The sequence below is a fragment of the Phyllobates terribilis genome, unplaced genomic scaffold, assembly GCF_046119375.1.
Source record: "Phyllobates terribilis strain yellow unplaced genomic scaffold, ASM4611937v1 Scaffold_3__8_contigs__length_932513732, whole genome shotgun sequence".
Taxonomy (NCBI): Eukaryota; Metazoa; Chordata; class Amphibia; order Anura; family Dendrobatidae; genus Phyllobates; species Phyllobates terribilis.
In genome coordinates this window covers 725,591,343-725,619,325 of record NW_027362763.1, presented here as the reverse complement: position 1 = coordinate 725,619,325, position 27,983 = coordinate 725,591,343, and the positions used below count along the sequence as shown (strand labels likewise).

At 43.2% G+C, this 27,983-nt stretch overlaps 1 protein-coding gene and 1 long non-coding RNA gene across 5 annotated transcripts in view; one reads left to right on the top strand and one right to left on the bottom strand.

Annotated features, from left to right (window-relative positions):
* Positions 1 to 27,983, bottom strand: part of TTC7A (tetratricopeptide repeat domain 7A) — a 486,038-nt gene that overhangs the window by 154,614 nt on the left and 303,441 nt on the right. For all 4 annotated transcript variants that reach the window (XM_073672075.1, XM_073672077.1, XM_073672079.1 and 1 more), the window contains one exon: positions 25,176 to 25,248. In XM_073672075.1, coding sequence (XP_073528176.1) covers positions 25,176 to 25,248 — 73 coding nt within the window. The remainder of the gene's footprint in view (positions 1 to 25,175; positions 25,249 to 27,983) is intronic.
* On the top strand, positions 1,176 to 27,983 carry LOC141257498 (uncharacterized). Its single transcript, XR_012318073.1, has 3 exons — positions 1,176 to 1,401; positions 23,336 to 23,420; positions 27,670 to 27,983. It is a non-coding gene; the product is annotated as an uncharacterized lncRNA (long non-coding RNA).

Below are 27,983 nucleotides of genomic sequence, written 5' to 3'. Positions count from 1 at the left end.
ATAACCACTATGAAAACGATGTTCTGCATATATTAGTATTAAGGGGCATAAACCCAATGAATGGCTGAGTAATAAGAACTATATAGAAAGTATCCATATATTCAGTGCAGAACATATAAAATAATAAAAGTGCAATATAGGAAAAGATTTTTCTATGTATGTTGGAGATGTGCCAACATATGAATATGTGTGAGTGTCATCATGGAGATGTTACTGAACAATATATTGCAAGACCAATTAAATATTTAAAAGTGACTAAGTGCAATTAAAATTAAATAGTATTATGAAATTAATAAGTGAAAAAGTTTTTTTATGTGCTTGATTAATAAATAAATAAATAGTTCTCCCAATACCATCTCACTACATAAGTGAGGCTATTCAATCCTACATTATATTTACACAATATGCATTTGATACAGTGAATATTCAAACGTCCAACACCGCCCCTGCTCAAGGTTAAGCATGATGGGTAATCAAATCATATTCTCATTATGGGCTTGATTTTTACAATGTCCATGTCCATTGATTGAGGCTATGTTCACACATCATGGTTTTTTTTGCACCACAAATCTGCAGAAAAACCTGATCTCTCAAAGGAGGTTTGCTGCAGATTTTTCTTGCAGTTTTGGTGCTTTTTTGATGCGTTTTTTCAGCGTTTTTTTCACTGTCCTTCTGTCTCTTTTTATGCATGTACATAAAGTTCTGTTAAAAAAAAGAACCCCATTCTACTTTGGCATCAAAAATGCTCAAAAAAACGCTGAAACAAATTTTGATGCGTTTTTGGTGCGTTTTTTTCACCACCCATTACTTTCTATGGGTGAAAAAACGCTGAAAGAAGTGACATGCTCGATTTTCCAAAAAAACATGCAAAGCACAAAATCCTGAACAAAAAAAAACCATGACGTGTGAAGTAAGAATTCTGGAATCTCATAAACTTTGCTGGTACTGCAAAAGGCAGCAGAAAATTTGCATAAAAAAACGCTGAATAAAACGTGATGTGTGCCTGAGATTTCTGGAATCCTATAGACTTTGCTGGTACAGCAAAAGGCAGCAGAAAATTTGCATAAAAAAATGCTGAAAAAACCATGATGTATGAACATAGCCTGAAACAACAAAAGTAAGTCCCTTGTCTCTTAGCCTTGACGATTTTGTCCGCATTAACTTATAGAATTACGCCACTCGGAATCCAGGGGAATCCAACAGACACCATGTCCCTCCGGTCATCGAGGACCAGTGTCTGGATGCCCCCTCCTTGCTCCCAGGAGGTGGTCGGGAACTCCAAGAAGTCCAGAAGCCACACTGTCGCTCCAGCCATCAAGGTCCAGAGTCCGGACACCACCTTCACACTCTCATCCAAGTCCACACCACCTCGCCATTTGGAGAGGATCCAAACAAAGTAAGGTAAGAGGAACCATGATAAATTATAATGCTGATCAATCGCCATTGTGAGTGACAAGCCTTGTATGCCAGGGTAAGGAGACTTATAGGCCTCCTCTTGGAAATGTAATATGCAAACTGCCTCTTCAGAGAGGAAGAAGACAGGAACTCTAGCGTCACCTATTGGAAGTAGCAATCTTAAAAGTCAGTATCGACCCTTTAGTGAGTGTTGCTGAACGATTCACCCATCTAATGTGTATGGCCGGTTTTAGCCTATCGGCACCTCTAGATAAGATAACATTTTTCTTTCTTTTAAAGGGGACCTGTGACATTTAATGTGCAGTCTGATTTTCAGTCTACAGGAATAAAGCAGGAGGATATGAGCACATTGATATATAGTTTTATGGAAAAATATTCAGTATAGCTTGTAATTTATTCATTTAAATTCCTGTTCCTTCTATGCTTAGGAGTCCACTGGGCGGTCCTTTAAATGGCTCCACCTACCTCTGTATGTACATTCATACCTGATAGGCTGTCAGTCTCCGAGTAGTATTGCATACTGGACTCCTAAGCATCGAATAAACAGGGATTTAAGTCATTGGTAGGTTTTGATCGATGTTTTCTCACAAAATGATACCTCAATCTGCACAGCTACTCCATTTCTGGAACATAATGCCCCTACACCATCAGCAACGTTTTGCGTTTCTTGACCATGGAGTGAATTGCTTGTATGATGGACTCCTTGCTAGAGTTGGGTTGCATCTTACGAAAACAGGAAAACACATATTTGGTAGACGCCTTGCTACACTCATCAGGAGAGCTTTAAACTAGAGCAAAATGGGATGGGAAATATACGGCCAGGAAAAAGTATGCAACTAATGAGTGGAAATAAAGAACAAAGACAACATATTCTGAATGAAAATAGTGGAGCAAGAGAAACCGACTACAAACTAAAATAAAATGTGTCTATTCGAATGCACATAGCATGGGAAACAAACAAGGAGAATTGGAGCGGCTAATACAGGATGAGAGATATGATGTCATAGGCATCACTGAAACTTGGTGGGATGATACACATGATGGGAATAAAAACCGTGAAGGCTACCACTTATTTATTAGAAACAGATTTAACAAGAGGGGAGAAGGTGTTGCATTGTATGTTAGAAAGCGTATATCTCCGCAGAGATCCAAGCTTCAGAGAATGGTAGCTCTGTAGAAACTTTTTGGGTAAGAATACAAGGAGAGAAGAACAGTTCATACATGAATATACAGCAAAAAATGGAATGCTCTCACCCATTCTTTCTTTTCAGGGAAGGAGGTTGCTGTCCAGAGAATTCCTTCTTAACCGAGTAGAGAAGATCCAGGCAAGCAGGAAGGTAGGCGCGTGTGCGGGTCACACACTGGACGTGGTAACAAGCCGCCCACATGCATGGTTGATTCGGGAAAATAACGCGCTTATGAGGGGGTGTACTTTGGTAAAGCTACATTATTTAATTAGTTACAGCTGTGTACCTTAGGGTATTTATACTGACCCTGCCCAACCTTCCATTCTCTGCAGATCAGCACAGAGAGTGGAGGGACCCATGTTTATGTTATGCACCTAGCACTTGTGTACCTTACTTTTGGACACAAGATAATCCCCTGAAGATTCTACTTGGATGAAACACGTAGGGACACTGAAAAGGGAAAGTGCAGGGTCTCCATACAGGGCTAGTTGTGGACTGCCCTTGTTAGGGAGGGAGTTTTGTGGGGATAGCATAAGCTTGAGCCAACAGGGATTAACAGTGCCAGCTTATATCTCTTTTCCGTTCAGAAGGAACTCTCTGGACAGCAACCTCCTTCCCTGAAAAGAAAGAATGGGTGAGAGCATTCCATATTTTTCTGTATAATCATGTATGAACTATGATAGATATGTAGGGTCAGCACTCAGACCTCATATTATGTCTTAAGAAATCTCTACTTCTCCTCTAAGTACTTTGATTCCTGGACATGAAAGTAACTTATTGATCCATGGAATAAAATGAAAAATAGAGATTTCCCTTTCTTTCAGTTCATGTATATATCTAGAAGGTCTACATATTAAGGAGTTGGTGCTTGATAAAGGGTTGCTGTATTATTATTATTATTTATTATTATAGCGCCATTTATTCCATGGCACTTTACATGTGAAGGGGTATACATACAAGAACAATTACAATAATCTTGAACACAATGTGACGGCGACTGGTACAGGAGGAGCGAGGACCCTGCCCGTGAGGGCTCACAGTCTACAAGGGATGGTTTGAAGGTTTCCACGGTCGACGAGAGTCTGATGTGTTGGGGTAGAGAGTTCCAGAGTAGGGGGGAAGCACAGGAGAAATCTTGTATGCGATTGTGAGAGCAGGAGATTAGAGGGGAGTAGAGAAGGAGATCTTCTGAAGATCGGAGGTTGCGTGCGGGAATGTAGCGGGAGACTAGGTCAGAGATATATGGAGGCGACAGGTTGTGAATGGCTTTGTATGTCATGGTTAGGGTTTTGAACTGTAATCTCTGGGCAATAGGGAGCCAGTGAAGAGATTGACAGAGAGGAGGGGCCGGGGAATAGCGGGGGGACAGGTGGATTAGTCAGGCATCAGAGTTTAGGATGGATTAGAGGGGTGCGAGAGTGTTGGAAGGGAGGCCACAGAGCAGGAGGTTGCAGTAGTCAAGGCGGGAGATGATGAGGGCGTGCACTAGTGTTTTTGCAGATTCATGGTTGAGGAATGTGCGGATCCGGGAGATATTTTTGAGTTGGAGTTGGCAGTAAGTGGAAAGGGCTTGGATATGTGGTTTGAAGGAGAGTTCAGAGTCCAGGGTTACCCCAAGGCAGCGAGCCTGAGGGACTGGGGAAAGTGGGCAGCCATTGACTATGATGGATAGGTCAGTTAGGGGGGTTGAATGAGATAGCGGAAAGATGATGAATTCTGTTTTGTCCATGCTAAGTTTTAGAAATCTAGCAGAGAAGAAGGATGAAATAGCAGACAGACATTGTGGGATTTTGGTTAGTAAGGAGGTGATATCGGGTCCAGAGTGGTAGATCTGTGTGCCATCAGCAGAGAGGTGATAATGAAAGCCATGAGACTCTATGAGCTGTCCCAGGCCTAAGGTGTAGATGGAGAAGACCAGAGGTCCTAGAACTGAACCTTGGGGGACACCGACAGATAGGGGGCGAGATGAGGAGGTGGTCTGTGAGTGAGAGACACTGAATGTCCTGTCTGTTAGGTATGAGGAGATCCAGGATAAGGCCAAGTCTGTGATGCCGAGAGATGAGAGAGTTTGTAGTAAGAGGGAATGGTCCACTGTGTCGAAGGCAGATGACAGGTCTAGGAGGAGGAGGACAGAGTAGTGTCGCTTAGATTTGGCGGTTAGTAGGTCGTTGGTGACTTTAGTCAGTGCAGTTTCAGTAGAATGGTGCGGTCGGAAACCAGATTGTAGGCGGTCGAAGAGGGAGCAGGAGGAGAGGTGGGAGGACAGCTCAGAATGGACGTGTTGTTCCAGTAGTTTTGAGGCATAGGGGAGAAGTGATATGGGGCGATAGCTAGACAGAGAGGATGGGTCAAGGGAGGGCTTTTTGAGGATTGGTGTGATTGAGGCATGTTTGAAGCATGAGGGGAAGACACCAGTTGTTAGTGACAGGTTGAAGAGGTGGGCTACGGGTGGGATGAAGATAGTGGTAAGGTTTGGGATGAGGTGGGACGGGATTGGGTCAAGTTTACAGGTGGTGAGGTGTGATTTGGAGAGTAAAGAGGAAAGTTGATCTTCCGTAATGGTGGAGAATGTGGTTTTAGAGGAGGAGGGTTAAGTAGGCGTGGGGAGGGGCTGTGGGGGCTTTAGGCAAAAGCTTTGTCTGATGGTGTCAATCTTCTGCTTGAAGAATGAGGCAAAGTCTTCGGCTGAAATAAGAGGAGAGGGAGGAGGCACTGGGGGACGGAGGAGAGAATTGAAGGTGTTGAATAGTTGTTTGGGGTTGTGAGACAGGGAGGATATGAGAGATGAGAAGTATGTTTGTTTTGCTGCAGTGAGTGTGGACTTGAAGGTAGTGAGGGACTGTTTGAATGCGATGAAGTGCTCATTGGAGTGGGACCTTTTCCATCTACGCTCAGCAACCCTGGAGGCCCGTCGCAGTTCTTTAGTTAGGCTGGTGTGCCAGGGTTGTCTGTTGATTGTGCGAGCTTTGGTATGTGTTAGGGGGGCGACTGAATCGAGAGCTGCAGCTGTTGTGGTGTTGTATAAAGTGGCAGCAACTTCTGCAGAGCTCTGTGTTAGCCCTAGTGTAGTTCAACATTTTTATAAATGATCTAGATAAGGGAACTGAAAGTAAACTAATCATATTTGTAGACAAAGCAGAGCTAGAAGGGATAGCAAACACTAGAGAAGACAGAGAAAGGAAGGATTCAGAAGAATCTAGATAGGCTTGAACAATGGGCAGCGACTAATAGAATGGTAGTTAACGGGGAGAAATGCAAGATTCTACATCTGGGCAAGAAAAACGAAAATTACATCTACAGAATGGGGGGAATAGAGCTAAGCAACAACACGTGTGAAGAAGACTTGGGTATACTAATAGATCACAGACTGCACATGAGTCAGCAGTGTGATGCAGCAGCAAAAAAGACAAACACAGTTCTGGGATGTATTAAGAGAAGCATCAAGTCTAGATCACCTGAAGTAATTATCCCCCTCTACTCCTCCTTGGTCAGACTTCACCTGGAATACTGTGTCCAGTTATGGGCACCACATTTTAAAAAAGACATTGAAAAACTGAGAGAAGAGCTACCAGGATGGTGAGCGGACTGCAAACTATCGTATTTTTCGTACTATAATACGCACTTTTTTCCTCCAAAATTTTGGAGGGAAATGGGGGTGAGTCTTATAGTCCAATTGTTGGGGGGGGATATATATATACTGTGTGGGGTGTGGGGGGAGCAGTTGCGGCGGAGGAGCGGGGCACAGGAGGCAGCAGCCGCCTGCTGCAGCCTAAACTTTTCCCGCTGCTAAAGAAAATGAATAGGCGTGGGGAGCACTGAATATTCATGCTCCTTAATAGCGGCACACAGTGTATCCGCAGCGCGGCTCCTGCTACTGACGGGCGATCGCGTGTACCCGCTATTAAAGGGCATGAATATTCACCCCCTCTCTACTCCCATGGGCGTGGGGAGGGGGTGAATATTCATGCCCTTTAATAGCAGGCACATGCGATCGCCCTACAGCAGCAGGAGCCGCACTGCGGATACACTGTGTGCCGCTATTAAGGAGCATGAAGTCACTGCTCCCCGCGCACACAGTCCCGGTTTGGGGAGCAGTGATTTCCGGCAGCTAATCTCTCCCGGCTCACATGGCGAGATCAGTGTGGGCAGACAGGACGCAGCGCTGGAGGAGAGAGAAGAGAGGTGAGTAGGAGTATTTTTTTTACGTGCAGCGTGATGGGGATTAGGGGGACCATGCATACTAGGATAAGGATGAGGGGGCCATACATACCAGGGTAAGGATGAGGAGGCCATACATACCAGGATAAGGATGAGGGGGCCATACATACCAGGATAAGGATCAGGGGGCCATACATACCAGGATAAGGATGAGGGGGCCATGCATACCAGGATAAGGATGAGGGGTGCCATGCATACCAGGATAAGGATGAGGGGTGCCATGCACATCAGGATGGAGGGGTGTCATGCATATCAGGATGGATGGGTGCCATGCATACCAGGATGGGAATGGGGGCCACGTATAATAGGAATGGGGGGGCATATCTACGAGGATGGGGGATATTATCAGAATTGGGGGACATTACCCCTATACCAGTGTCAGCAGCAGACCCGCTCCCCCTTAACAGTGCATTGCGACCACATTTTTTGCTTCAATTTTTTTTCTATTTTCCTCCTCTAAAATCTAGGTGCATCTTATGGTCCAGTTACTATTATTGTGAACAATTAAGCAAGTTGAAGATGAAATGATCTCTAAAAGACCTAAAGTTAAAGATGACACATTTCCTTTGTATTTTAACCCTAGAACGCATACTGGGGCCTCGCAGGCCCGCCCTGTTAATTGTTTTCTATTTTCTGCAAGATTACTTTAGTTAGAATTTTGAAACTCTAGGTAGTCCTCAGGTATATAGTTGTTTGTCATTTTTGTTTGAGTTATTCCATGTTATTTGCACACGGGCCTAAAAGGCCCCAGGTATGTGAAAAAGTAGATTTTTATGGTCATGCGTTCTAGGGTTAAGCAAAAAAAAAAGTGTATATTGTAATGCAGCGGCTTGCTGCATTGCTAAAATGTCCAGGGGGTGTGTTCTGGCAGACCATTTACCTCCCCCTAAGGTGACTGATCACATGACTGTGACATCATCACAGGTCCTGTTTGCACAGAAGGATATATAAATCCTGGTGGTTTTGAAACAGTTAGAGAGAGAGTGGCCTGGTGAAGCCTGGAAGGCAGAGGCTGGATCCCTGTGTTTAAGATTCCAGTAGCCTTAGAAGGCAAGAGGCCTGGTCCCTGTGTTGGACTCCACTAGCCTGGAAGGCAGCAGCTGGATCCTTGTGGTTGAGATACCAGTAGCCTTGGAAGGCTTGGAGACTATGTCTGGGAAGCCTTAAGCCACAGCTGTGGCAGAACCGAGCTGATAGCAGCATCTCAGACCAGGCAAAGGTAAATCGGCGCTATAAGTGAATATTGTTGCTGTACCTTGCGGAAGTCTGTATTTGAAGCCAAGTGGGCATAGCTGCCACTGAAAAGGCTCTAGGATACATGTGTAACATTCCTGCGAGCCACTGAGATGGACTATGTTATGTGCGGTTTATGATGCGTAATAATAAACTGCTGGACTACATATTACCGGAAAACGTTGCATGTGTGCTTTAATTGACCCCAGCGTGATGAATAGCGCTACCTTACAATATTTATATACAGTAGTCACCGGAAATGGTTTTCACTTCACAGGTGTGCCCTGTCAGGTTTATTAAGTGGGATTTCTTGCCTTATAAATGGGGTTGGGACCATCAGTTGTGTTGTGCAGAAGTCTGGTGGAAACACAGCTGATAGTCCTACTGAATAGACTGTAATAATTTGTATTATGGCAAGAAAAAAGCAGCTAAGTAAATAAAAACGAGTGGCCATCATTACTTTAAGAAATGAAGGTCAGTCAGTCCGAAAAATTGGGCAAACTTTGAAAGTGTCCCCAAGTGCAGTTGCAAAAACCATCAAGCGCTACAAAGAAACTTGCTCACATGAGGACCGCCCCTGGAAAGGAAGACCAAGAGTCACCTCTTCTTCTGAGGATAAGTTTATCCGAGTCACCAGCCTCAGAAATCGCAGGTTAACAGCAGCTCAGATTAGAGACCAGGTCAATGCCACACAGAGTTCTAGCAGCAGACACATCTCTACAACAACTGTTAAGAGGAGACTTTGTGCAGCAGGACTTCATGGTAAAATAGCTGCTAGGAAACCACTGCTAAGGACAGGCAACAAGCAGAAGAGACCTGTTTGGGCTAAAGAACACTAGGAATGGACATTAGACCAGTGGAAATCTGTGCTTTGGTCTGATGAGTCCAAATTTGAGATCTTTGGTTCCAACCACCGTGTCTTTGAGCGACGCAGAAAAGGTGAACGGAAGGACTCTACATGCCTGGTTCCCACCGTGAAGCATGGAGGAGGAGGTGTGATGGTGTGGGGGTGCTTTGCTGGTGACAATGTTGGGGATTTATTCAAAATTGAAGGCATACTGAACCAGCATGGCTACCACAGCATATTGCAGCGGCATGCTATTCCATCCGGTTTGCGTTTAGTTGGACCATCATTTATTTTTCAACAGGACAATGACCTCAAACACACCTCCAGGCTGTATAAGGGCTATTTTACCAAGAAGGAGAGTGATGGGGTGCTACGCCAAATGACCTGGCCTCCACAGTCACCAGACCTGAACCCAATCGAGATGGTTTGGGGTGAGCTGGACCGCAGAGTGAAGGCAAAAGGGCCAACATGTGCTAAGCATCTCTGGGAACTCCTTCAAGATTGTTGGAAGACCATTTCCGGTGACTACCTCTTGAAGCTCATCAAGAGAATGCCAAGAGTGTGCAAAGCAGTCATCAAAGCAAAAGGTGGCTACTTTGAAGAACCTAGAATATAAGACATATTTTCAGTTGTTTCACACTTTTTTGTTAAGTATATAATTCCACATGTGTTAATTCATTGTTTTGATGCCTTTAGTGTGAATGTACAATTTTCATAGCCATGAAAATACAGAAAAATCTTTAAATGAGAAGGTGTGTCCAAACTTTTGGTCTGTACTGTATATATAGTCATTTTTTACATTTTAATTTTACATGTAAAAGTTTGGGCATCCTTGGAGATTTGTTTGATCAGATAATTTTGACCAAGGTTTCAGACCTTAATTAGCCTGTTAGGGTTATGGCTTGTTCACTATCATCGTTAGGAAAGGCCGGGTGATGCAAATTTCCCAGATTTATAAAAACCCAGCTTCCTCTAAACTGGTACCAAAAAACTGCAGCCATGGGTTCTTCTAAGCAGCTGCCTAGCACTCTGAAAATGAAAATGGTGGAGGCCCACAAAGCAGGAGAAGGCTATAAGAAGATAGCAAAGCATTTTCAAGTTGCTCTATCCTAAGTTTGAAATGTCATTAAGAAATGTCAGTTAACAGGAACAGTGGAGGTCAAGATAAGGTCTGGAAGACCAAGCAAAATTTCAGTGAGAGCTGCTCATAGGATTGCTAGAGAGGCAAATTAGAACCCCCGCTTGACTTCAAAAGACCTTCAGAAAGATGTAGCAGATTCTGGAGTTGTGGTACATTGTTCTACTGTTCAGAAACACCTGCACAAATATGGCCTCATGGAAGAGTTATCAGAAGAAAACCTCTCCTGCATCCTTACCATAAAATTCAGAGTCAGAAGTATGCAAAAGAACATCTAAACCTGATGCATTTTGGAATAAAAGTCCTGTGGACAGATAAGGTTTAAATAGAACTCTTTGGCCACAATGATCAAAGGTACAGTTGAAACCAGAAGTTTACATACACTATATAAAAAGACACATATGCACGTTTTTCTCAATATCTGACATGAAATCAGAATAAACCTTTCCTGTTTTAGGTCAATTAGGATTACCATAATTTTTAATATTTGCTAAATGCCAGAATAATGAGAGAGAGAGAATGTTTGAAGGCATTTTTATTACTTACTGCAAAGTCAAACATGTACATACACTAAGATTACTATGCCTTTAAACAATTCTGGACTGCCCATATGATGGTGTCATGTGTTTGGAAGCTTCTGATAGTTTTTTTTTGCAACATCTGAGTTAATTAGAGACACACCTGTGGATGTATTTTAATGCACACATGAAACACACTGCTTCTTTGTGTAGCATCATGGGAAAGTCTAAAGAAATCAGCCAATATATCAGGAAGAGAATTGTGGACTTGCACAAGTCTGGCTTATCCTTGGGTACAATTTCAAGATACCAGAATGTGCCTCGTTCATCTGTACAAACAATTATATGCAAGTGCAAACAAGATGGGAATGTCCAGCCATCATACCGCTCAGGAAGGTGACAGGTTCTGTCTCCCAGAGATGAACGTGCTTTGGTTTTGGCAGAATCATGTTGTGGGGTTGCTTTACTGCAGGAGGGACTGGTGAACTTCACAAAATAGATGGCATCATGAAAAAAGAAGATTATGTGGCAAAACTGAAGCAACATCTCAAGACATCAGCCAGGAAGTTAAAGCTTGGGCGGAAATGGGTTTTCCAAATGGACAATGACCTGAAGCATACTGCCAAAATTATAACAAAGTGGCTTAAGGATAACAAAGTCAATGTTTTGGAGTGGCCATCACAAAGCCCTGATCTCAATCTATTGAAAATTTATGGGCAAAGCTGAAAAGGCAGGTGCGAGCAAGGCGACCTACAAACCTGCATCAGTTACACCAGTTTTGTCAGGAGGAATGGGCCCAAATTCTGACCAACTATTGTGAGAAACTTGTGGAAGAATATCCCAAACGTTTGACCCAAGTCATTCAGTTTAAGGGCAATTGGATCAAATACTAATGAAATGTATGTAAACTTTTGACTTTGTAGTAAGTAATAAAAATGCCTTAAAGCATTCCCTCTCTCTCATTATTCTGGCATTTGGCAAATACTAAAAATTATGGTAATCCTAATTGACCTAAAACGGGAAAGGTTTATTCTGATTTCATGTCAGATATTGAGAAAAACATGCATATGTGTCTTTTTATATAGTGTATGTAAACTTCTGGTTTCAACTGTATGTGTGGAGAAAACAGGCCACAGAATTTCAGGAAAAGAACATCTCGCCAACCGTTAAGCATGGGGGTGGATTAATCATGCTTTGGGGTTGCGTCGCAGCCAATGGCACAGGGAACATTTCAAGGGTTGAGGGAATAATGGATGCAATGAAATTTCCACAAATTCTTGATGAAAAGTTGAAAAGAGGATGGCTTCTACAAATGGATAATGATCCTAAACATACGTCAAAATCCACAATAGACTATCTCAAAAAGAGCAAGCTGAAGGTTTTACAATGGCCCTCACAGTCCCCTGATCTGAACATCATTGAAAATCTGTGGCTAGACCTCAATATAGCAGTGCACGCAAGACGACCCAGGAATCTCACAGAACTGGAAGAATTTTCCAAGGAAGAATGGGAGAAAATCCCTCAAACAAGAATTGAAAGACTCTTGTCTGGCTACAAAAAGCATTTACAAGCTGTGATATTTTCAACATTTTAACAGTATGTAATTTTGTCCTAGCACTTCTCTTCTTTTTGGTTGTTGTATCCTATAAGTCCAATTAGGACATTTACCCCGCTTGGAGTTACAATCTCCTTTATTTTTAGCTATATATCTATCTCAACCAAAGAATGGACCTGAATAAATGACCTATGTAACTATTCGTAACAATCAATGCAATCCATAGTTTGTTTCCATGGATAATGAACTTGTGAAGGAAGGACATTCACTTACATCTTATGTATATTTCATCACATCAGACAGTAAATTATCTATCTATTTATCTACAGTGGGGAGAATAAGTATTTTATATACTGTCAATTTTGCAAGTTTTCCCACCTACAAAGAATGGAAAGGTCTGTAATTTTTATTATAGGTACACTTCACCTGTGAGAGACACAATTTAAAAAAAATCCAGAAAATCACATTGTATGTTTTTTAAATAATTAAATTGCATTTTATTGCATGAAATAAGTATTTGATCACCTAACAACCAGCAAGAATTCTGGCTCTCACAGACCTGTTAGTTTTCCTTTAAGAAGCCCTCCTACTCTGCACTCATTATCTGTATTAATTGCACCTGTTTGAACTCGTTACCTGTATAAAAGACACCTGTCCACACACTCAATCAATCACACTCCAACCTCTCTACCATGGCCAAGACCAAAGAGCTGTCTAAGGACACCAGGGACAAAGTTGTAGACCTGCACAAGTCCGGGACGGGCTACAGGACAATAGGCAAGCAGCTTGGTGAGAAGGCAACAACTGTTGGCGCAATTATTAGACAATGGAAGAAACACAAAATGTCTGTCAATCTTCCTCAGTCTGGGGCTCCATGCAAGATCTTGCCTCGTGGGGTAAGGGTCATGTATCGTGAGATTTTGTCCAACAACCTACTTTCCTCAGAAAGAGCTGTGAGGCAGTGAGGGGAATCATATACGAGGGCCGGTATGTATCCCTTAGGATGCGTATAATTAATATATAATCTCATAAATATCCATTTCATACATAAATAAAGTGCAAGGTGCAATTTCCATATATTCTTATATTCCAAATACATCAAACTTATATACATAGTGTTACAAAGAGTGTGTACAGATACATTAGATATTAATTAATATTATTGTTCACATGTATAATTAATTAATTTTAAAGCTCACCCCATGATTCATATATCAAACTATATCATAGAAGCCATTGTCGGAGTCCAAGAAATAACGATTCCGCATGACCCAGGTTCACAAAACATAGAGTAATACGATTATACCAATACTCTCTCTGAGCATGCGCCCAATCAGGCACCATTTTATTGAAGACTATTTGATCGCACTTGCCCACGCATGTGCAGTAGGTATTAGAAAATGCTCACACGCCATCTTGTTAAAGGGCTAAACCTCACTAGATCGCATACTACTCACATCACATAAATCAAACGCGAATTGAAGCATATAATATTAGCATTGTTTTATCTATCATCTATCTATCGGGGTAAATAAAAATACTGGAGCCCCTTAACTTCAAACCCATAGACCAAATCTGTCAAAACAACAGCCTATTGGGTTGCTTTGATCGTCCCTCCCCTATTTCTCAGTCTAACCACTTAAATGCCTTGGTCACTGTTCACCATAGCACCTAAGGGGGTTAAACTGCTGGGATCAAAGCTAACTCCAATCACAGTTACTGGAGGGTGTCTATTGTGTTAAATAGTTAATATTCACCAAACATGGAGCAGGCTCAGTGCATGAATCCACTCCATACAAGTCTTCCCGACTTCTGAAGTACATATTTAGCTGACATCCTGAGAGGTGGGCGAAATGCCAGGCAGGGATGGATGGTTTGATAATGGACTCGCCCAACTCACGGGCCACATAAGCAGCTGTGTGAGCCCCTGAGTCTGTCTGTCTATCTATCTATTGCATATCTGTCTACAGGTTTGGACTGGCCTACCGGAGAACAGGAAAATCCTCTGGTGGGCCCCCCATGCAGGAATAGGCTCTCCACTCCACCTATATGAGAAGTAGTTGGCACAATACATTTGTTTCACTAGGTACATAAAAGGTTATCGTCTCAACCTTCATTTAACAAACTAACCCGTAAATTTGTGGCAAATTTATGAATGAGGGTAATGTGATATTTGCATGTGGGCCACCAGAGTCAGTGTTACTGGTGGGCCATTGGCAGCCCAGTCCGGCACTGTCTGTCTTCCTACAATATCTAATATCTATACATCTAAACATTGGTTCTTATCAGTCGTCATCCCTTTACTGACATGTCCCAGGCAAATAAATAATCGTCTTTCATGCCATACCGTCTATGTAAATCCTATAATTTGTCTAGCACTAGATATCATTCTTCATTTCCACCGGGACAAACAGCCAAGTATCTACTGACAGATGTCACTGCTTATTTCATTAAGGATCTGGGTAATACGAGGAACATGGAAGTTTGCTTCCCAGATGGTGTGCTGAAACTCCGGGACCTGGGCTCATTTGCCAGCTTGAATTCCCAGCCAGTGCTGAGCTCCGCAGCAATGTTGTATCAGATGGACTGCCAACTCTACTGGGGCTTACAGCAGCTATGTGCCGTTATCGTGTTCATCAGTCAGTAGGTTCAGCACTGGAACATATCCGATGTTACGTACTGTACGGTCGAGCGTGGTGAAGGGCAAGACTATAAAGCAATGTGCCATTAAAGTACTGACACAGCATTAAAAATGAACCGTGCCGAATAAAAATCAGGGGTTAATGATCCGTGGGTTATTACTAATTTTGTGGAATTGCTGCCACTGCTTCTTGCCAAGAACAAGAAAACTTCCGCATAATCAAGTTTAACGATCGCTCGCACTTCGTATGTACAGCATTGAAAGAACAAATATAAAGTCGTCACCTCCCCAACTTGAATATCTTGGCGTCTCTTTCATAATTCGGTAAAAATAAATAAATAAATAATGATTTGTGTCCTGACATTTTAATGTGCATAGAGGGCTAATAAATGAACCACAGGTTTATAATCTGGAACTTTATTTATCAGGATATAAATATAAAACGTGCTCCATCCAAGCAAGAACCAAAAACTAACCCGGGAGCCGGTACAAGAACTAATGAGGGAGCCCAAAAGGTTACGGAAAGCAAAGTCATGGCTGCCATCGAAGGACAGTGTTTCCCATGGTGAATGGTAGCACCTGGGTACTGGTGCCCAAGGGAAAAGTTGTCTGCCATAAAGATATCAGGAGCACAAATGGTAAATGGTAGGTGGGGGCTTTGGTACTGATTTTGCATGGGGGACGAGGAACTTCAAGTCATGCCCCTGCTTGCCCACATTTACAAAATTATTTAAGAAAGAAAATTTTCACGTTTTTCAATTTCTTAAATATAAGCAGTACCCCAAGAATGCCCCTACCCCATAAGACATACCAGTGCTAGTGACAGCCATAGTACCAGTATAACAGTGAGAGCATCTGTGGCCCCATAACCGTGACAGTCCCAGTGTATCTATAACACTAACAGTACTATTGTCATGGGTGTGTCAGGTATGACCGACAGTCGTTCTGGATCCAGCTGTAGAAGGTCATTGCGCTTGACTCTGCAGGCACCATCTTGATCTTTTCATCTCTGTAGTGTAGTGATATTCTTCTCTCTCGCAGACCTAGCAGTGACCTCCACCTTCTGCTGCTAATTGACACACCCTTGCTGGATGTTTAAATACCTTCAGTCTCTCCAGAGAGTCGCCGGTGATAGCTCTATGTTCCTCTGTCCAGGCTTGAAGCACTAGTATTCGGCTAGTGTCTTCTTGGAATTCCCTTGAAGGATTGTTGGCATGATCTCTCTGGTGTCTTCTCAAGCTAAGTGTTTCCCTTGTCAGTTTACCTCTTTGTCTTTAGTTGCAGTGGGGGCTGACTAGTGCTCACCCCTTCCCCTCCCTACCTAGGGCCTATCGCTAGGGGCAGTCACGGATTAGTTTTCCTGCTCGGCGATAGGTGCGGAACCTATTTAGGATGTTAGAGGAGTCAGGGTGACTGTCAGATCTGCCGAGGGGTCTCCACTCCCCCTTCCCCTAGTGTTTGGGCTTCTTCGCCCTCTTCCCATCGTTGTGCACTTAATCTTTCCCTCACCTTGCGTGACACTCATTTTACATCCACGATGTCTTAATAAAAGTGCCAGCCACAGTGCCCTTATAACAGTGCTAGCCACAGCACCCTTATAACAGTGCCAGCAACAGCGCTCTTATAATAGTGCCAGCCACAGCGCCCTAATAATAGTGCCAGCCACAGCGCTCTTATAATAGTGCCAGCCACAGCGCCCTAATAATAGTGCCAGCCACAGCGCTCTTATAATAGTGCCAGCCACAGCACCCTTATAACAGTGCCAGCAAAAGCGCTCTTATAATAGTGCCAGCCACAGCGCCCTAATAATAGTGCCAGTCACAGCGCCCTTATAACAGTGCCAGCCACGTTGCCCTTAGGCTATGTTCGCACGTTGCGTTTTTGCAGCATTTTTTATGCAAATGTATTCAAATTAAAATCTGCGTTTTACAGTGCAAGCAAAAGCTATGAGATTTCAGAAATCTCATGCACACACCTTGCTTTTTTTCCTGACTGAATTGGAAAACTGCTGCGTTTTTGAAAACTGCAGCATGTCACTTCAGCGTTTTTTCACCCATAGAAAGCAATAAGTGCAAAAACACAGCAAAAAACGTAGGTATCAAGTTTTGCTACATTTTTAGTGACAGCAGTATGGGAAACCCATTTATTTTTGTCATTTTCCCAAGTTTAAACCATAATGTCTTGGTGTCCTCACCTGATATGGCAGTTAGGATTAGTACAATTTAATTAAATTAGTGATGTGTAACAAAGTAAACATTGGCTGAACAAGGTGTGAAATTAAACAATACCTGATCAACTTGAGGGCTGACCAAAGTTTGAAAGTAAACAGTGTCCTACAAACTCAATGCTCTGCCAATGTCTTGGGTGAACTATTTCTGACCAATTCAACGCCCTCTCCCTCCCGCTTTTAAATTTGTAATTGCGTATTTTTTCATGAACTCATATGAACGTTTTTGTTCAGAATAGTCACTATTTTTTCAGGCGCAAAAATCTTTTTTTCCACTAAATAATTTGATCAAATTGTTCCTTTTTTCCAAAAATGTTATGGTTTAACATATGTCTTGCATTGTTGACCTGTGTTCATGCTTCTGAGGTGGAAGCAAAGCTGAACTTTGAGATCCTGAAAAACGCAAGAAGAAACGCAGCAAAACCTGCTTTTTGTAAGCAGCTTCTATACTGCCCAGAGAGCAGGTTTTGCCTGCAGAAATAACGCAGCAAAAACGCAGTGTGAGCATAGCTCGCCCTTATAACAGTACCAGCCACAGCGCCCTTATAACAATGACAGTCACAACGCCCTTATAACAGTGCCAGTCACAGCGCCCTTATAACAGTGCCAGCCACAGCGCCCTTATAACAATGACAGTCACAATGCCCTTATAACAGTGCCAGTCACAGCGCCCTTATAACAGTGCCAGCCACAGCGCCCTTATAACAGTGCCAACCACAGCGCCCTTATAACAATGCCAGCCACAGCGCCTTTATAACAGTGCCAGCCACAGCGCCCTTATAACAGTGCCAGCCACATTGCCATTATAACAGTGGCAGCCACAGTGCCCTTATAACAGTGCCAGCCACAGCTCCCTTACAGCAGTGCCAGCCACTGCGCTCTTATAGCTGTGCCTGCTACAGCGCCCTTATAACAGTGCCAGCCACAGTACCCTTATAACAGTGCCAGCCACAGTGCCCTTATAACAGTGGCAGCCACAGTGCCCTTATAACAGTGGTAGCCACAGTGCCCTTATAACAGAGGCAGCCACAGTGCCCTTATAACAGAGGCAGCCACAGTGCCCTTATAACAGGGTCAGACACAGTGCCCTTATAACAGGGTCAGACACAGTGCCCTTATAACAGTGCCAGCTACAGTGCCCTTATAACAGTGCCAGCCACAGCGCCCTTATAACAGTGTCAGACACAGTGCCCTTAGAACAGTGGCAGCCACAGTTCCATTATAATAGTGGCAGCCACAGTGCCCTTATAACAGTGGCAGCCACAGTGCCCTTAGAACAGTGGCAGTCACAGTTCCATTATAATACTGGCAGCCACAGTTCCATTATAATAGTGGCAGCCACAGTGCCCTTATAACAGTGGCAGCCACAGTGCCCTTATAAAAGGGTCAGACACAGTGCCCTTATAACAGGGTCAGACACAGTGCCCTTATAACAGTGCCAGCCACAGTGCCCTTATAACAGTGCCAGCCACAGCACCCATAGAACAGTGTCAGCCACAGTTCCATTATAACAGTGGCAGCCACTGTGCTCTTATAACAGTGCCATCCTCAGTAGCCCCAACAGTGTGCCCTTAGAACAGTATCAGCCTCAGTTACCCCCAACCAGTGCTAACCACAATATCCAAATAATATTAGCCACGCCCCCAAAACTGGTGAAAGTCAAAGTGCCCCTACAATGGTGATAGCCACAGAGTCCCCTTTGCAGTGTCAGCTACAAACCCCCAACTCTTACTTTGTGATGCCATTAGAGTGTTAGTGTTGGCAGCACAGACCACCATTCATCTCTGCTGTCCGCCCAGTCGCATTCAGACACTACGCAGAAGTATGCAGATGTTACGCTGCGGGGAGTAGGGACAAACACTGGTCCCTGCCGGTGTTACTAAACCACCAACGAATCTCAAAGAAAAGTGTGGGGATCTGTAAGTCTCTCATTTTTCATTAGTTTCAGGTCATTCCTCAGGTCTAAGGGGTAACATTTCTCCTTGTGGAGAGTGACATGCCTGGTATGTCAGAATGAGGAGACTTATAAGCCTTGCAATGCTCCTCTGGGAAATTAAATATTCAAATTGTCTCTTCAGAGAGGAAGAGGACTAGAACTCTAGCGTCACCTATTGGAAGTAGCAATGGTAAAAGTCAAAATTGACTCTTTAACAAGCTTTGCAATATGACTTAGGATAAAAGCCAGAACCAGAATCTGAATTTGCAGACAGTGTTTTGGGATGTTGCCCCTCATCAGTGCAAAGTATGAGAACTGATTTGGCTAGGTGAGAGGCTCTAGACTGGGGTCTAAGGGGTAATGTTTCTCCTTGTGGAGAGTAGCAGCTCAATCCTGGCAAGTCAGAGTGAGGAGACTTTAAAGCCATGCATGACCTCGGGGAAATTAAATATGCAAATTGTCGCTTCAGAGACGTCATTCCAGGAAAATAGGAAAACATGGCGTTAGTAATCGTCCACAAGTCACCATCCAGTACTGGTACATATGGTCAACTCATTCATACAGAGCAGAGATTTTCCAACCCTCACTGATTGCACAAACCACTGCTCTGAAGTGCCGAGCACCCCTATGAGTGCACAAACAGGGCTCATAAGAAAGTCTACGGGTCATACACCAACAAGTGAGATTCCCAGCGCGTTTCAGTCTCTATCACATATGAAAAATCAAGCGGAATCATCCTATTATTTAGGGTCTTTAGCTCCTATGCAAACCATTGTGTCTCTGTGGTTACATAAATGTATGCTGCAGAGGTATTTCAACCCTCTTTTTTCAAACTGCAGCTCTCCAAAGGATGAGTGTGGGGGCGCTGTTAGGATGATAAGCTGCTATTGCTGGTGGGACCCATAGAGATAACAATTGGGAAGGAAAACTATAGTGTTACATGGCAGATAGTGAAATAAATGAGACTGGAGGACCTTCCTCTAATACACACATGTCAAACTCTGGCCCGTGGCCCAAATTTGGTCCGCAGGGTGATTATAATTGGCCAGCGACGCTGGTACTCCCCCCTTCCCTGGCATTGCACCTTCAACTGTATTGGCATCCTGGATTTTGCACCCACTGTGTGAAGCAGTGAAGAGCTGCACAGACCGGAGCAACGAGGGACCCGGATAGAGGTTTTTTGCTTTTTTTTAAATGTAGGGCCCATTATTCTGTATGGAGGACTATGTGGGGCCCATTATTCTGTATGGAGGACTATGTGGGGCCATTATTCTGTATGGAGGACTATGTGGTGCCCATAATACTGTATGGAGGACTATGTGGGGCCATTATACTGTATGGAGGGCTATGTGGTGCCATTATTCTGTATGGAGGACTATGTGGGGCCATTATACTGTATGGAGCACTATGTGGGGCCATTATTCTGTATGGAGAACTATGTGGAGCCATTATTCTGTATGGAGGACTATGTGGGGCCCATTATTCTGTATAGAGGACTATGTGGTGCCCATAATACTGTATGGAGGACTATGTGGGGCCATTATACTGTATAGAGGACTATGCGGGGCCATTATTCTGTATGGAGGACTATGTGGTGCCCATAATACTGTATGGAGGACTATGTGGGGCCATTATACTGTATAGAGGACTATGTGGGGCCATTATTCTGTATGGAGGACTATGTGGGGCCATTATACTGTATAGAGGACTATGTGGGGCCATTATTCTGTATGGAGGACTATGTGGTGCCCATAATACTGTATGGAGGACTATGTGGGGCCATTATACTGTATGGAGGGCTATGTGGTGCCATTATTCTGTATGGAGGACTATGTGGGGCCATTATACTGTATGGAGGGCTATGTGGGGCCCATTATTCTGTATGGAGAACTATGTGGAGCCATTTTTCTGTATGGAGGACTATGTGGAGCCATTATTCTGTATGGAGGACTATGTGGGGCCCATTATTCTGTATAGAGGACTATGTGGGGCCTATTATTCTGTATGGAGGACTTTGTGGGGCCCATTATTCTGTATGGAGGACTATGTGGGGCCCATTATTCTGTATGGAGGACTATGTGGGGCCCATTATTCTGTATGGAGGGCTATGTGGGGCCCATTATTCTGTATGGAGGGCTATGTGAGTCCCATTATTCTGTATGGAGGGCTATGTGGGGTCCATTATTCTGTATGGAGGGCTATGTGGGGCCCATTATTCTGTATGGAGGACTATGTGAGGCCCATTATTCTGTATGGAGTACTATGTGGGGCCATTATACTATATGGAGGACTATGTGGGGCCATTATACTCGATGGAGGACTATGTGGGGTCCATTATTCTGTATGGAGGACTATGTGGGGCCATTATTCTGTATGGAGGACTATATTGGGACCATTATTATGTATGGAGGACTATGTGGGGCCCATTATTCTGTATTGAAGACTATGTGGGGCCCATTATTCTGTATGGAGTACTATGTGGGACCCATTATTCTGTATGGAGGACTATAAGGGCCCATTATTCTGTATGGAGGACTATGTGGGGCCCATTATTCTGTATGGAGGACTATGTGGGGCCCATTATTCTGTAAAGAATGATAAGGAGAAAGTTCCTCAATTGTAGACTTTCTTTTAATAAATATCAGGTTGGCCCGCGACTTTGTCCAAGTTTTTAATTTTGGACCTCTGTGTATTTGAGTTTGATATCCCTGCTCTAATATCTCACCATGCCTTAGGGGGAACTTATCTAGGGTTCCCTAGATCTGGCAACCCCATGTGGTTTCCTACAAGGACAACAAAAATTATAATTATCCATAATGAAGGCAGGACATAAAATGTTCGGTTATCTATCAAGTGATACGCAGACAATGCCCTCCTCTCAAACACAGCAATAATTCAGATAAAGCTGGACTCCTCTAACTGTGAAAAGCAACATAAATACAATCTGCTCCATGTGCAAATATCCAAGTATTAATTATCGCTTCTGCTAGCCAGGAATCCTACATACTGTACTCAGCTTTATTTTTGGGGGGTTGACAACAGAGAAAAAAAAAAAAAAAAAAAGAAAGAAAACATGAAAACATGTTCAGAAAAGAATAACTGAGAATACAAAAGCTACAAATGTAGCCATAAACAAAACAAAGTGATAAAATGCTTAACTTTTTGTATTAGGCAAAAGCAAGGAATTTATCTACAGTAGAAAGTTCAGTATTAGAAAATTACTGGCGGCTTTTATTTTTCTAGACATAGCGCCACTCCACTCCTGCCCACGGGTTTGTCCCATTTGTTGAAGCACACGGTCATCCACATCATTTGCTGAACGCTAATGATGGAGATGAGCACGGAAGAGGAATTCAGACGTAGTAACTAGGAGCGTTGTCTTGAGGATGATCAGAAGTGGTTTAGACGGAGGGACTTCTTCAATTTCTCTGCAGCGCCATCAAAAGGGACAACAGGTATTACACAGTACCCATTAAAATCAATAGGTTTTCTTTAGTAATACAGGACAGGACGGGTCCTCCAGAGTATGAGAGGCTCATTATAACCTGTCACCATTATTGACGAGGATCCTTAAAGGGGTTGTCCATCTTTGGGAACAGTTATTATTATCATTTACTTAAAGAAGCACTCCTCCTCCTCCCATCAGAGTTTTTATCCTATTAATATATTGCAGTCATCATATTATATAGCACTGTGTACTTACAATTGCTCATTTTGCCTTTCTACCCAGTTAATTCTTCTCTTTTCCATTAAGTCTATGACAACACATGATTACAAACCGACTAACTGAATCCTTCTAAGCTCTATGTAGAAACAGGAGGTTAATTTTCTCTGCATGAGTCATGAGTCACTGCAAAAGTCCATGGTAGGAGGGAGCAGCTGTGTGAGTAGTTAAAGAGAGGAATGATAAATGCAAGGAAAAGAGACTTCCTGTTTCTACAGAGAGCAGAGAAAAGAGAAGAATTAGCTGGGTAGAAAGGCAAAATGAGCAATTGTAAGTACACAGTGCTATGTAATATGAGGATTGCAATATATTAGAAGGATAAAAACTTTGAAGGGAGGAGGAGGAGTGCTTCTTTAAATGCATGTATCTGGGGTTAAAATAATTTTTGCAATTCAGTTAAAAATGTTGCACCTTTCGACTTTTACAAACAAAACATACAATCGAGTAAGACAAAAATGTGAATAACCCCTTTATTAGGATACCGTCTTCTATAAGTAAAAATTTGCTAAATTGAGTATATGAAAATAATTTTTCAACACTGAGGAGCCCTTTAGAGTATATCACCCCAATAATAAGCCACTAATGTGTGGTGTCACATAGCATTGCGGTATCAGGTACATTAGGGCGTGTTCTCTTTTGCATTCTAACTTCTTGATGCAATTCTCGACTTCATGTTCTTCTTTTTGCTTTCAAAGTGACAAAAACCAAAGAAGAACCTTGACAAGTGGAAGCTACAAAGCAGAGGTGAACAAAACAGACTGTTCGAAAGAAAGTGGAGAGGTGAGTAATAATGCCCTATGAAGATATTAATCGTGGGATGGATAATATTTTGTTTTATTAACATTCTGCCATGCCAGTCCGAAAAAAATCCTCTAGGGTGTTATATAACACAGAATTCGCTTTTTTTTGGCCCACGGTTGGTAATGTGGAGGCCATGGATTTGTTAAAGGTCTATTCACTCCAGCTTAGCCTTCCCTTTAGCTTCCACTTTCTATTATGGACATTATAGGGCAGCATGGTGGCTCAGTGGTTAGCACTGTTGCTTTGCAGCCCTGGGGTCCTGGGTTCAGATCCCACCAAGGACAACACTTGAAAAACATACTGATAATGAATATAGATTTTGAGCCCAATGGGTACAGAGATGATGACTGTAAAGTGCTGTGGAATTAATAAGTTAGTAAAATAAATAAATACGGTGCGTCCTCCAGATTCTCTTCTAAACATCCCACTGATCATATAAACATTTAATGTTCCAGCCGGTCATCCTCCAGGACTACTTATCATCACACTGTATATATGTACTAGGAATGGTCTAGGTCACTTTTATCTTAATAATAATAATTTTTCTATAGCGCAGCACTTTACAATTAAGCGAGGGCATGTACAGACAATAAATACATTACTGAGTAGTTCACCAGTTACAGAAGGAGTGAGGGTCCTGCTCGCAAGCTTACAATCTATAAGGAAATAGGTAGAACGTGCTTGTCATGTACGGTCCAGCCATCATTATAATAAATAGGGGTTATGATATAAAGCTGCATGATCCAGTCATCAGCCAGCATCTGACTAAGTCCAGTAAGTGATATTGGGTACAGGGAGGATGTGGACAGATAATTGGAGGTACCAGATTGTAAGGAAAATTTAGCAAGAGAGATCAGGGAAGAGATAGATTAGTGAAGTGAGATGATAGGCCTGTCTGTGTTTATAAAGCGTGCTTAAAAATGAAGGGGATAGGTACTAATCAGATCTTCCTGGGTAGTGCATTCTAGAAAACTGGCGCAGCAAGAGAGAAGTCTGGGAGACGAAGGTGGGAGCTTCGGATTATTGAGGACGTTAGTCTAAGATCAGTTGCAGAATGGAGGGCACAGGTAGGGTGATTGAGATGAGGGAGGAGATATAGGGTGGTGCAGAACTGTGGAGAGCTTTGTGGGTGACAGAGATAAATTTGTATTGTATTCTGTAGTGAATTGGTAACCAGTGAAATGACTGGCACAAGGTGGAGGCATTGGTAAAAGTTAACCAGAAACACGACCCTTCCTGACGAATTCAGGGCGGATTGGTGAGGAGAAAGTTTGGTAAGAGGGAGACCGATTGGAACAGAGTTGCAGTAATCCAGATGAGAATGAATAAGAGCGACAGTAAGAGTTCTTGTAGTTTCAAAGGTGAGAAAAGGTTGAATTCTGGAGATGTTTTTAAGATCCAGGCGACATGAGCGAGCGAATGATTGGATATAGGAAATATATTCAACTTCCATCAGACAAGGATGTGACAATGACATCATAATGAATTATTGTAAACCTCAGCAAAAATTATAAGTTAGGTGACAGTGCAAGATTTCTGGTGGCCATGAATCCAACCTACTGACTTATTAGTTGGCTTCAGAAGTGAAAGCATGCCAAATACGTTCCTGAAGGACTCAATCCACAGCCATAGCAATCATTGAAGCCACAATCATCCGCCCCTTGTAGCGCAATGTTTGGGGAAAGCAGAAGGGATAAGTCAGCAATCACTTCTCACATTAACTCGAACGCTTACCTGTCTTACCAGGGCCAGCTGAAGGGATAGATACAAGATAATCTGTGGGTCATCTGGATCTATGTCATGTGCTCTGTAACAACAAAACTTTTTAAAATGGGTATCAATGAAAAAAGAGATATGAATAGATTAAGCCTGTGGGTCCTGCTTTCCCCGCCCACACAGGGTGATTGACATAATTTCCTGTATGGGTTTGTAAACTGAGAGTTCAGTCAGTCAATGAAATGTGGGAGAGGGAAGCAGGACTCACAGGCTTTCCATAAAGTCCTGTTATCAGTTAAACACACTCTAAAAATACTTAAAGGGAACCTTTCACCAGGTTTGGCCGATATGAGATACGGTCACCATCTTTCTGGCCAGATATACAGCATTCTATAATGCTGTATATAAGTCCCCAACCCAACCTGCAAGACAAGAAAAAGGGCTTTTATCATACTCACCTGGGGGGTGGCTGGTTCTGATGAGTGTCGCTAGTCTTGGTCCGGCGCCTCCCTTCTTCTTGTGATGTCGTCCTCCTTCTTGCTTCGTGTGGATGATGTGTCCTTCCGTCATCCGCATAGTCTCCGTGAGGGCAGAGCAAAGTACTGCAGTGCGCAGGCGCCAGGAGAGGTCAAAGAGCCCCTGCGCATGCACACTGCAGTACTTTAGTCTGCCCTGGTCAGGGCAAAGAAGTACGCCTGCGCAGGAGTGCGATACTGGGGAGACTGTGTGGATGACGTAGAATGATTCATTCACACGAAGCAAGAAGGAGGACTGCATTGCAAGGGAGGGAGGCACCGGACGCGGACAAGCGACCCCTATTGGACCGGACCGCCCCCCAGGTGAGTATCTCATATCGGTCCAGCTTGGTGACAGGTTCGCTTTAAAGGAAACCCATCACCAGACTTTCCTCATATAAAGTACAGCCAGCATCTTTAAGCCCTCTTTTGCAGCATTCTAGTATGCTGTCTGTACATCCCCAATCCCTTATGTATTGCATCCATTGATGTGGATGACGCATCCTATACCATCCACACAGTGTCCCCATCGCCCTCCTGCACAGGCGCACGTCTATCTGCCCCGCCAAGGGCAAAGCAACACACTGTAGTGCGCAGATAACTACAGGTCAGAGGCGCTCTGTGGCCTTTCTGTGGCACATGCGCACTACAATACTTTGCTCTGCCCTCGGCGCGGCAGAGAGAAGTGCACCTGCGCAGAAGCGTGATGGGGACAGTGTGTGGACGTAGGACGCGTCATCCACGTGAAGCAGGGAAATAGGGCGGTAATCGTCAGAAGGGAGGAGGCCCGGATCAAAACCAGCGATGCCCATCGGATTGGACCAACCCATAGGCGAGTATAATAAAAGATCAGTTTTGTGCCTTGCAGAGCCGATTGCAGACTTATATACAGCATATTAGAATACTGTAACAGAGGGCTGAAAGATGCTGGCCGTACTGTATAATGGGAAGACCTGGTGATAGGTTCCCTTTAATTAAATAACAGAAACTATAAATCCTCAATCTGAGTGTCCTCCATGTAAGCAATGCTCAGACAGGAGGGCAGAGGAGATGTAACAAACACTTCATGGGTAATAGGAACACCATAAAGAAAATAAAAAAAACACAAATGCCAAAGGTGCTGTTTTTCGATCACGGCACCTCCCAAAAAATACAATAAAAAGTGATCAAAGAGATGCGCATACTCTAAATTGGTAGTAATTAAAATTACAGCTCGCCACATAGGAAAAACAAGGAATACAAACCCAACAAGCTACCCTCATCTAGTTTAAAAAGGCTGCGCGGCACTTCTGGTGATGGGTGCACAAACAGGATTCCACTCCACAAACAGTATAAAAATAAACTTGGCAGTCCAAAATAGATGGCACCATCCTTCCAGCATGGTAGTGCACTTCTCCAGCACCATTTCCATGGATATGGGCTATCAAACACATCACAAAGGTATCCCTGTTCTGAAGAAGGCCATATGATTGGCAGATACGTCAACCATATTATATAAAGTAGATAACCTGTGTGAAATAAAATACAATCATTTTTTGTATCTACTTTGGAGTGCCCATTTTATTTTTATACACCCATCTAGTGTTCAGAGAAGTCTGGTCAAAAGTGGTCTTCATGGAAGAATTACGACCAAAAGCCAGACCTTCTGTATGGAAAGAAGGCCAAGGAACAGAACTATACATGAAAACATAGGAACTGGAGTGCAAAAAACTGGCAGCAGGTGCTCTGAACTGATGAGTCAAAATGTGAAATATCTGGCTGTAAAAGAAGGCAGTTTGTTTGCAGAAGAACTGAAGGGTGACACAATAATGAATGTCATCAGGCAGCAGTGAAGCATGGTGGAGGCTTCTGCAAGCTTGAAGCTGCATTTCAGCAAATGGAATTGGCTATTTGTCAGGAATAATGGTGTCCTCAATGCTGAGAAATATAGGCAGATACTTATCCATTATGTAATACCATTAGGGAGGAGTCTGATTAGCTCCAAATTTATTTTGCAGCACTACAATGACCCCAAACATACAGCCAATGTCATTAAGCACGATCTTTAGCATAAAGACGAACAAGAAGTCCTGGAAGTAATGATACAGCCTCACAGATCCCTGATCTCAACATCATCCATCGGTCTTGGATTACATGAAGAGACAGAAGGATTTACACAAGTGACATCCACAGAAGATCTGTGGTTAGTTCTCCAAGATGTTTGGAACAATCTCCCTGCCGAGTTCCTTCAAAAACTGTGTGTAAGTACCTAGAAGAACTGATGCTGTCATGAAGGCAAAGGATGGTCACACCAGATATTGATGTGTTTTAG